Consider the following 12,238-nt stretch of genomic DNA (forward strand, 5'->3'; position numbering starts at 1 on the left):
TTCATGCCCCGGTCCGGGAAGATCCCACATGCCATGCAGTGGCTGGGCCCGTGAGCCATGGCCGCTGAGCCTGCGCGTCCGGAGCCTGTGCTCTGCAAGGGGAGAGGCCACAACAGTGAGAGGCCCGCGTACCGTTTCCTTTTGGGGTCATAAGCTATTTCAGAACTAAATAGAAGTATTAGTTGCACTGCATTGTCAGTGTATTAAATGCCACTGAATTGTTCACTTAAAAAAAAAAAAAAAAAATCAGCTGTCAATTGTTGCAAAAAGAGCATTTGACAAAATCCAACATTCATTCCTGACTTAAAAGGCATCTAGGAAAAATCTACACCTATCATCATAATTAACAGCTTAAGACTGATGCTTTCCCCATAAGAAACAAGGCCAAGTTGCTTGCCTTCACCACTTCCATCAACACTGTACTCGAGGGTATAGCTATAGTATAATGGGGCAAGGAAAAGAAATAACCAGCATTCAAATTGGAAAGGAAGAAGTGTAACTGTTTTTATTAGCAGATGATCGTCTATGTAGAAAATCCTAAGGAATCTACAAAATAGTTAATAAAGCTAATAACTGAGTTGATCTAGTAAGGTTTCAAGCTATTAGCTCAACACTGAAAATACAATGCATCTCTATATATTGGCAAAAAACAACTGGAGACTGAAATGTAAAAAACACATTTACAATAGCATCAAAAAATAATTAGGGATCTAACTAAAGATGTATAAGATCTGTACAAAGGAAACTATAAAACACTGCTGAGAGAAGACCTAATTAAATGGAGATATATACCATGTTCATGTATCAGAAGAACCAATAGTGTTAAGATGTCAATCCTCCCCAAATTGATCTACAGATTCTATACAATCCCAATCAAAATCCCGGCAGGCATTTTTGTAGAAAGTGACAAACTGATTCTAAAATCCATATGAAAATGTAAAGAAACCAGAGGGGCCAAAATGACTTTGATAAAGAAGAATAAAGTTGGAGGACTTATACAAGAAAAGATGTTCAATATCATCAATCATTGGGAAATGCAAATTAAAACCACACTGACCTAGCAGAATGGATAAAATTTAAAGAACTGATTATCTTTATTGGCAAGGGTGTGAAGCAACTGGAACTCTCGTGCACAGCTGGTAGGAATGTAAAATGGTACAATCATTTTGGAAAAAAAGTTTGGCAGTTTTTTTTAAAAAATTAATTGTACACTTACACTTGACCCAGCCATTCTACTTCTAGGTATTACCCAAGAGAAATGAAAGCATATGTCCATACAAAGACTTACATACAGATGGTTTATGTCAGCTTTATTTCAAATGGCCAAAAGCCAGCAACAACCCAAATGTCCACCAACAGCTGAATGGATAAACAACTGTGGTATATCCATACAATGGAATACTACTCAGCAATAAAAAGAATGAACTATTGATACATACAACATGGATGAATCTCAAAGTAATTTTGTTGAATTTCAAAGCCAGACCATAAAGAGTACATACTGTATGATTCCATTTATATACAACTCTAGAAAATGCAAGCTAATCTACAGACAGAAAGCAGATCAGCGGTGGCCTGGGGATAGGCACAGGAGGGAGCGATTACAAAGGGCCAGAAGGAAACTTTTGGTGGTGATAGATATGTTCATTATGTTGACTGTGGTGATGATATCATACATATGTCAAAACTTATCCAACTGTACACTTTGAACACTGAAGCTTATTGATATCAATTATATCTCAATAAAGCTGTTAAAAAAACCCCATTTTAATCTATCTTGTACTTTAAATAGATCTTTTACATACATAATTTTGATCATTAAGAAAATACTAGTTCAATTAATCACACAGATCTTCCAAATGTTGACACACTTCAGTATATAGTATCAAAAATATCACACTAATATTATCATCAATCTCCTCAGATTAAGTCTTTAATTACTGAAAAGCAAGCTCATGGTGACTGATACAAGTTTTCCAAAATTCTAATTATTGCTGGAAAGCCTGACCTTTATCATTGTCAACAAACACTGTCAGCTGTTTTCCATGAAGTGTCAGGCCCATTTAATTAATTTTTAATAAAATGTCTACCAAATACTCGTTTCAATGATCAGTTTGTCAGTTGTTCTTTCAAGTAAAAATGGTATTTTATGAAAAAAAGCAGCTAGCTCAGTTGCAACTCGTTCACTAAAATGCTTTTCTAGAGAGAACCATCATACACCCATATGCAAAGTGCTTTATGCATACCTCCCATTTCGTCACTCAGAATATTAAAAAAAGTATACTCAAGGGAAGAGACTTTCCACAAGTAATAAGTTTCACTGCTTCATCAAGGACCTTCTTTTTCTTAAAAATTTAAATTTAATTTTTATTTTATACTGGAGTATAGTTGATTTACAATATTGTGTTAGTTGCAAGTGTACAGCAAAGTGACTAGTTACACATTTACATGTATCCATTCTTTTTCAGATTCTTTTCCCCTATAGGTTATTACAGAATACTGAATATAATAGTTCCCCTGTGCTATACCATCAAGGACATTCTTAAACGAAATTTTAAATTGCAAATGCGCTGTGGGAAAGAATACAATGACTATTAGTTTGGTGCCACTGCCTTGATTTGTGCTAAAGCACCAGCAGTTTATCCACCACAGCGTTTGCAACATCGGTGTAAACGTCAACATGGTGAAAAAGACAAAAAGCATCATAGTTTTATTATGAAAGTAGTTTTGACCTCACAGACTTGCTTAAAGGGGCCTTAGGATCAAAGCTTCATAGACCACAGTTTGAGAACCACTGCCCTATATCAAGACTTTTACAAACTGTAAATAACATAATAACTTTATAAATATTCCATTAAACAATGTAAACTTAAGCCACAGAGAAAAACCTTACTTTTGTGGGATCTTGTCATTCGATCAGATTTAGCAGATGCATCCTTAACTCGGTTATGATATTCTAAAAGGAATGTTCGTTCATGCTCAAAGAAATCATCTACATCCTATGGGATCAAAAGAAAATATGAGTTTTTTCCACTTACTTGCTTTAGTCTAACACATAAATCACTTTGTTATCCTTATAATCATAAAAGATCATCAGTAAAACAGCATAGCTATCCTCTAATAATCAGACATTATATTGATTTCATCAACAAGTTCAGACTTTAAAAATATGTGTTTCTATCTATCAAGTAAGAAATCTACAGTTTTGCAGCTGAAGGCTTAGAGCTCCCCATTATGGTTGAGGCTCACGTGTTGTACTCAAATGTGTTCCTACTTGTGCTCCGCCTCTACAATCCTGTTCTCCAACAGATATACTTCTGCCAGTGGGAGTGACCATTTGCTTTTGAGAAAAAACGGAAAAAAGCCTGGCAGACAAGTGAAAATCTGTTTCTCTTGGTCTGTTATGCATTCTATGGGCCGTTCCTGAATGCTGTTCCTGAATCCCTTAGTCATTAGGGCCCTCTCTGACTGCTTTAGGGAACCTGGCCAAACTAGCTATCTGGGAGCAATTTTCATATTAAACACTGTTTTCAATCTTTTCTGGAACAAAACTAGAAATACTTTAAAAATAAAAACTATTAACAGTACTTTCCTCCCTTCTAAAACAGCAATTGTTTATTGAAAAAGCACCAGCTGAAATGATGTAATTTGAGACCGACATCAACAGTACACAGAAGCAGAAGTTAGTACTGATAAAATGTCATTTAAAATCTGCTAATTCATGTGTACCTGTTTTCTTAAATGTAAAAATGGAGCTAAACTAAGTTGCAGAGCTGTAGTGAAGATTAATGAAATGTGGGCTACCAAACACCACACTGTAAATGTTCAAAAAATGTCAGCTATTACTTCAATAAAATTATCAAAATCATAATCAATATAGTGGTTTATACTTAATGTTAAGAAAACAATTCAGTGGGCTTCCCTGGTGGCGCAGTGGTTGAGAGTCCGCCTGCCGATGCAGGGGACATGGGTTCGTGCCCTGGTCCGGGAAGATCCCACATGCCACGGAGCGGCTGGGCCCGTAAGCCATGGCCGCTGAGCCTGCGCTCTGCAACGGGAGAGGCCACAACAGTGAGAGGCCCGGGTACCGAAAAAAAAAAAGAACAATTCAGGGACTTCCCTGGTGGTACAGTGGGTAAGACTTGGGGCCAGGGTTTGATCCCTGGTCAGGGATCTAGATCCCGCATGCATGCCGCAACTAAGAAGTCTACATGCTGCAACTAAAGATCCCACATGCCACAGTGAAGATCCTGTGTGCTGCAACTAAGACCCATCACAGCCTAAATAAATAAGAAAAGAAAAAATTCAACATTAATGCAGAAGTATCAAAATGGAAGTAAGCTCTTTTTTTTTGGCCACAACACGCGGTTTTGGGATCCAGTGGAAGTCCTAACCACTGGACCGCCAGGGAATTCCCATGCTGAGTCTTTATTAGAAAGTAGCCACAGCACATGCACTGTCAACATATCAAATGATCTGTCTCTGCAAAATTAAAGTATAAATCAAATAGTACTTTACAGCCAAGTTTTACTATATATGTATTTATAAAAACAGGCAATGATGACACAGCATTATTTATCTCTTATTTGTATTTACTTAATAATGTAATATAAATATTTTTCTCTTATATTTTAATGGTTAGAGTTTTCAGAAAAATCCATTTTTGTACCATTTTCAGAAATCATTAAGAAAAATTTAGGTGTTACCTTGGTAAATAATTAACTTTGTAAGTATATTCACACATATCATCTCATTCAATCTTTCTAACAATTCTGTGAGCTAGGTGGCATTACTGACCAAATTTTGAAAATGGGAAAACTGATGTTCAGAGAAAGGGAAGGTCATGTAGCTACTATGAGACGAAACCAAAACCTCAACTGAGCTCTTCTAACTCCGTATCTGAACCCAGGTCTGCCCTTAACATTTGTAAGGCCAATTGGATAAGTGTACAAATGGAGGCAGACCCTCTGTGCCCGACCCTGTGACTCCGTAAGGCACCCAGAGGGAACTCACGCGCATGTGGCTGGACGTTCATTCCACCCTGCACACTGACATTCTGCCCTGTGCCTTCCCTCTACTCCTTGACCACCTGTGGAGGACAGCCACCAGCAGCCCAGTCTACCCACTGGCAGATGGACTCAAGGAAAAAGCCCATGCAGGACCTGAAAGAAGGCTTTCTAGATACCTGGAGAATGGTCTGGTTTGGAGGAAAGGGGCATGGGCTCTGGGTGGGCATCTCCACTTGGACCTGCAGACCTATTACCCCTTAGAGAAGGGAGCTCTTGAGGAACCCAGGGCGAGGGGCCCAGTTTCCCAGGCCTAAGAAGTCTACTATCCAAACTTCTCTTTTACTCTAATATAATCATCCACACATCTGAAATCTCAACCTATCTCCCTCTTAGAAGTAAATCCTCAAACCAACACCTCTGTTAATTAAATACTCTTACCTTTACTCCAGAAACAATTACTCCATCTGCTGACTTAACCATGTTTTTAAAGAAATCTTCAAGTTTCTCTTTTTTATTTTTCCCTCGCACACTCAACTGAAAGAAAGGTTAATTTAAGTTAGCATTTCTTTTAAGATTACAAATGAGAAGTTAATGCCTCCGTTATTCTCTGATATCAAAATGGCAATCTCAAAAGGACCCCAGTTTTTTTTTTTTTTTAATTGTGTTTTTTTTTACTTGTTGACAGTTTGCTTTATTTATTTATTTATGGCTGTGTTAGGCCTTCGGTTCTGTGCGAGGGCTTTCTCTAGTTGTGGCAAGCGGGGGCCACTCTTCATCGCAGTGCGCGGGACTCTCGCTCTCGCGGCCTCTCTTGTTGCGGAGCACAGGCTCCAGACGCGCAGGCTCAGTAGTTGTGGCTCCCGGGGCCCGTTGCTCCGTGGCACGTTGGATCTTCCCAGACCAGGGCTTGAACCCGTGTTCCCTGCATTAGCAGGCAGATTCTCAACCACTGCGCCACCAGGGAAGCCCAAGGACCCCAGTTTTTAAATTTAATAAAGTGGCAATTTCATCACATCTATCAGTGATTTTCAATTTCGAGGACATTAAAGAGGAATCTGGCCTCACTCCCAAAGATTCAGGTTCAGCTGATCTACAATAAGGCCTAGCTTTCCCAAATTTTATAAGTATATTTGATAATTTTTTTGTAAGTAACCCTCTTATCATACTTTGTCAAACACTACTATATCATACAAAGTCAACTAAATATTAACTCAGGAAGGAGTTCCTTTGAACATGCAAAAGTTACTGGAGTACAATATACCATTATATGATTCTGTAAAAGCTCTGAAAATACATTTTGAAAATTCTTCACTCCAAACCCATCCAAATATCATCTCCTCACCTGTTTTGGGGTCAGCAACTCATGATGCAAAGGACACAAAAGATGACTCTGCCTGGCATGAATGGTATATCTAAAGGCAAAGGTGAGAAGCAGCTAGCTCTTTGACTTTACTACTTGCTGCATCAGGGACCCTAGGAAGGAACATCCCATCTAATTTCCTTATCTACTGCCATGGCTTCATTGCCCACCTTTACGTAAGTGACTCACAAATTTCTCTCACTAGCCCCAAGCTCTTTCCTGAACCTTAGATCCTATTTCCAACTGCCTACATCATATCCTTACACGGAGATTCTGCTAACCCCACATTAGAAAAATCTTTTTTTTTTTTGCAGTACACAGGCCTCTCACTGTTGTGGCCTCTCCCATCGCGGAGCACAGGCTCCGGACACGCAGGCTCAGCGGCCATGGCTCACGGGCCTAGCCGTTCCGCGGCATGTGGGATCTTCCCAGACCGGGGCACGAACCCGTGTCCCCTGCACCGGCAGGCGGACTCTCAACCATTGAGCCACCAGGGAAGCCCTAGAAAAATCTTAGAAGAGTACTCATTATAGTCTAATCTCCAAGTTTTCCCTCTTCCTGGTTCCCTATTCATGCACCCCCCTACCCTGCCCCATCCAACCAGTCTCTCAGATTCTCGTACGTTCCCTAAAGCCCCGTACCTTTCATTAAAAATCTTAAGTAATCTACAATTTCTTTCTTTCTCTCACAGCTCAAATTCTACCAGCAAATTTCTGAAATGTGTCCCTTTCCACTCCCACTGTCCTGCAGAAGTCCTCATTATCTACTGCCTAGACTACTACACTGGACTTCTAGTTAACATCCCTCATCTCCTCCATCCAATCCATTCTGCTGCTTGTGATAACTTTCCAACATCACATTTTGGAAACTTAATAAGTTTACAAAGTTTCATAATGTTCAGAGAATGAAGGCCAATCTCCTTAGCACGGTACTCAATACTTTGAAAAATCTGGTTCAACTTACCTTTCCACCTACCACTCTACCCCTAGAGAGCCTTATGTTCCAAACTGTTCTCAAAAGAAGCTCTGAGCTTTTAGGTTCCTCTGCATCTGAAATGATACCTCTTTCACCAAAAATTCTTTTTTCAAAAAAATTTTTGGCCATGCTGCACAGCTTGCAGGATCTTAGTTCCCTGACCAGGATCGAACCTGGGCCCCTGGCATTGGAAGCTCGGAGTCCTAATCACTGGACCACCAGGGAATTCCCCCACCAAAAATTCTATTCAGACTTTAACATTCAAATTAAAAGGCATCTCTTCATGTAACCCTTTCAAATTCCCAGTTAGAATTCACTGCTCTATCTTAGGCCTCCCAAAGCATTCTAGGGTTTTTTTTCTTTCTTTCTTTTTTTTTACTGAATTTTTGATATTATTTCACTAATTCACTCATTTAACAAACCATAATGCATGTATACTATAACCATGCACTGTTGCTAGGTGTTAGGAATATTAAGATGATTAAGAGGTGAGGTGGTCTCTATTCTTAAAGTAACTTATGGTGCACAGGAGGACAGAGAGAAGTAAACATATAATTACATATAGTGTGAGGAGTATAGTGTTAAAGATATCCATGGGGCATTAGGGGAGCACCCAAGGAACTTAATACAGACTGAGGGGTTGAGAAAGATAAGACTGGAGGTTGAATGACCAGTCAGGGACTGCTTCGAAAACCCAGGCAAAGATTATGAAAGTCAGGACTAATCTTTAGGTCTAGTGATGGAAGGATGCAGACACATTCCTAATATAGTAAAATAAAACAGAGAGAACTTGGTGACTCCTGAATAGGTAGTAGGAATCCTGAGTAATTTTCACAGTGTAAGGGACTGGGAGGTAGTGATACCTTCTTTGAGATATATAGAGAATACAAAAGGAGGCATGAATGTAAAGAAGAGTGTAGCTGAGTGTAAAATGCCAAGGGGACTCAGGGGTGATACAGATTCCTTCCTCCCTCCCTCCCTCCCCTCCCTTCCTTCCTTTCGCTGTGCCACACAGCTTACGGGATCTTAGCTCCCCAGCCAGGGATCGAACCCATGCCCCCTGCAGTGGAAGCGTAGAGTCCTAACCACTGGACCGCCAGGGAATTCCCATCGATTTCTAACTTAAGAGCATATTAGAGTAGATGGAGCCACAGGAGTAGATGATATGACTTAGAATTTACAGAATTAGAAGTCTAGAGGAACTTTTAGACTTCTAGAGAACTCAGTGAGTGAACCTTGGAAGAATCAGATTTAAATGAATGGATATATGGAGGATAAAACCCATGAAAGAGACTGGGAAGTAGCTTTAGAGTTAAGATGAAAACACATCGAGAGACATTCCCATAGATCCATAAGTACATGGGAGCCAGCATAGCCAGAAAGATATCTTAGTCAACATGGAAACGCATGATGTATTTCACCACATTAATAGAATAAAGGACAAAAACTGCATGATCACCTCAACAGATGTACTTTTTCATTATAAAACCACTCAAAAAAGTAGGAATAGAAAAGAACTTCTTTAAGCTGACAAATGGCATCTATGAAAAAACCCACTGTTAACATCATACCTGACAGTGAAACAGTGAATGCTTTCTCCCTAAGATCAGGGACAAAACAAGGATGTCTGCTCTTGTCACTTCCATTTAATACTGTACTGGAGGTTCTAGTCGGGGCAGTTAGGCAAGCAAAGGAAAAAAAGGAATCGAGATTGGAAAGGAGAAAGGAAAAAAGAAAAGAAGCTATTAAATGAGTGTGGCCACCAAGGTGGTTGAAGGCTGTGGGGATGCAGGCGGCTCAGGGATTTGATTTCTGATTGGTGTCCCCCCACTGTGAACAAGGCCACTATCTGATCAAGAAGAATTACTGAAATCAGCTTTAATGGAAAATGGGAGAGACCTGTCTAAAGTCATAACCTTGTTATAAGGAACAGAGCAGGCACTCTAGGTGAGATGAGAAAGACAAAAGGGCTACTGACAGGGTCAAAGTGCAGGAGAGGTCAAGGGTCTAAATGCAGCAGTGAGTCAAAGAACTACTATAAGGCGAACAGGGAAAAAGGGAGCTGTGAGGACAGAAGGCTATGTTTGGAGTCTATAATATTAGGGTTTAAGAACTCAGAGGTGGGGCTTCCCTGGTGGCGCAGTGGTTAAGAATCCACCTGCCAATGCAGGGGACACGGGTTCGAGCCCTGGTCTGGGAAGATCCCACATGCCCCGGAGCAAATAAGCCCGAGCGCCACAACTACTGAGCCTGTGCTCTAGAGGCCGTGAGCCAAAACTACTAAGCCCATGTGCCTAGAGCCTGTGCTCCACAACAAGAGAAGCCACCGCAATGAGAAGCCCATGCACTGCAACGAAGAGAAGCCCCAGCTCGCCGCAACTAGAGAAAGTTGCGTGCAGCAAGGAAGACCCAATTCAGCCCAAAATAAACAAATAAATTTATTAAAAAAAAAAAAAGAAAAAAGAACTCAGAGGTGAGACAAGGTCCTGGGTGTGGTCACTGATGTGGCAGGAAGAAATGAATGAAGATTAGGGTGTTGAATAGGTAAGATATTCAATCTACTGCTAAGCAGACTAAAGCTATAGGTACTGGAAACAGAAGGGGCAGAGCTACATAAGGAAAGCACTACTACAGGCAATCATTCCTTATAGCAGTGACCATTTCTCATGAGACTAAATGCTGGAACAAGATTTTCTAGGCCTTCCAAATGCCCCACAGCCTTTTCAGACTTCAAGACACTTTCACTCTATTTCAACAGCTCATCAGTCCCATGACCCTCTGAAGCTCAGATAGTAGAATAGCACAGACAGATTTCTTTTCCAGCACCACTGAACAGAGTAAAGATCTGAGAAACAGCATTAGAGACAAGGTTGAGAAAAACCTTTTAATTTTGGGCCTATGATCTTCTACAACCTGTTAACATACTTGTTATTAATTAATTAAAAAATATTTGCAAAATACTTTCCAGTCCATCTTTCTAGGCTTTCTCCAAAACAACCATTTGCTGATATTAAAAGGGTTACTAAAATGCATCATCATCATCTCTATTAAGCACATATTAATTTGTAAGGAAGAGGGACTTCCCTGGTGGTCTAGAGGTTAAGACTCCGTGCTCCCAATGCAGGGGGCCCGGGATCGATCCCTGGTCAGGGAACTAGATCCCGCATGCATGCCACAACTAGAGAGTTCGCATGCCGCAACTAAGAGTCCACATGCCACAACTAAAAAGATCCCATGTGCCACAACTAACACCTGGTGCAACCATAAACAAACAGATAAAAACAACAACAAATATATTAAAAAAAATTGTAAGAAAAAAATAAATCTACCTTGGTGGGAAAATCCTAGGATTTATGAAAGCTATTTATAAAGCGGAACTAAACACAATAATCTTTCACTTATTATTTTAACAAATATTAATTTTACATCTTAATGGTCAGGCACAATTCTAAAATAGTGAGGATACAATGGTGAAAAATTCAAGTCTTACTCCCAGAGAGCTTACTTTTTAGTAGGGGGCGATAGATAATGGATATATAAACAATTTTTAAAATACAGATATAGGGACTTCCCTGGTGGTGCAGTGGTTAAGACTTGCCTGCCGATGCAGGTGACATGGGTTTGAGCCCTGGTCTGGGAAGATCCCACATGCCACGGAGCAACTAAGCCTGTGCACCTCAACTACTGAGTCTGTGCTCTAGAGCCCACAAGCCACAACTACTTAACCTGCGCTCTAGAGCCTGTGAGCCACAACTACTGAAGCCCACACGCCTAGAGCCCGTGCTCCGCAACAAGAGAAGCCACCACATGAGAGGCCGACGCACTGCAACGAAGAGTAGCTCCTGCTCTCCACAACTAGAGAAAAGCATGCACACTGCAATGAAGACCCAACGCAGCCTAAATACATACATACATACATACATACATACATACATACAGATATATAATTTCAGATAGTACCAAGAGCTGTGGCAACAGGATAGAGTACTTGGAGCCTGAGTACTAAGGTGGCTTTGTGCTGGTACCACCATGCCTCACTTTACACCTAATGTTGCTCTACCAAATTATTGTTAAGGTTTTAGCCCAGGCCATAATAAAGGCCAGCATAAACAAATTCATAAAGGTAAAAAAGCGATGACAGCATTCTATCATGTGTTTGTTAGCAACCCTATTCATGAATCATTTTTAGACTCTTATAATTCACAATACAGCCAGCATTCTTTACAATTCCTAGTTATTAAGTGACTATAGGTCAGTACCACATACTACACTTATGCTTGTGAGAGTACCCATGCTAAAGTGCTACATTTTGAGTTACACTTTCATACCCTTTTAAAAGTTTTCTCTACTGCTAGACTTAGGACATTTTATTGTCACAGCTACTAAAACCAAACCAAGAGGGAAAATTTGTATACACAAAATTCTTTGATCTTGATGTTGACTTGTAAGCAAACAAACCACTATGTTTACATTTGTTTTCTACTAAAATTATGAGTTAATCTTGTCATCCAAATATAGATCCCAAGATCTGTATCACCCATCCACTGAAAAGAGTTTTTCCAGCACCACAAATGAAGAAAGTTCAACCACCTCAAATCTCTTTTTGCATTATAACAGTTTTCAGGCCGGGAAGAAGGGAGGAAAAGTAGGAGCAATCAGCACTGAAGAAGGCAGGATAAACAGATCAAGAGTCAATGGTTAGGGCTTCCCTGGTGGCGCAGTGATTGAGAGTCCGCCTGCCGATGCAGGGGACACGGGTTTGTGCCCCGGTCCAGGAAGATCCCACATGCCGCGGAGCGGCTGGGCCCGTGAGCCATGGCCGCTGAGCCTGCACGTCCGGAGCCTGTGCTCCGCGATGGGAGAGGCCACAACAGTGAGAGGCCCGCGTACCGCA

General features: G+C 40.5%; 1 protein-coding gene across 1 annotated transcript in view; it reads right to left on the reverse strand.

The window, feature by feature from the left end:
* The window catches only part of SNX6 (sorting nexin 6), a 55,288-nt gene that overhangs the window by 25,411 nt on the left and 17,639 nt on the right, over positions 1-12,238 (reverse strand). Inside the window, exons 7-8 of the mRNA XM_007464809.1 lie at positions 5,448-5,543; positions 2,894-2,999 (exon numbers count right to left, since the gene is read on the reverse strand). Coding sequence (XP_007464871.1) covers positions 2,894-2,999; positions 5,448-5,543 — 202 coding nt within the window. The remainder of the gene's footprint in view (positions 1-2,893; positions 3,000-5,447; positions 5,544-12,238) is intronic.

The sequence above is a fragment of the Lipotes vexillifer genome, unplaced genomic scaffold, assembly GCF_000442215.2.
Source record: "Lipotes vexillifer unplaced genomic scaffold, Lipotes_vexillifer_v1.1 scaffold324, whole genome shotgun sequence".
Lineage (NCBI taxonomy): Eukaryota > Metazoa > Chordata > Mammalia > Artiodactyla > Lipotidae > Lipotes > Lipotes vexillifer.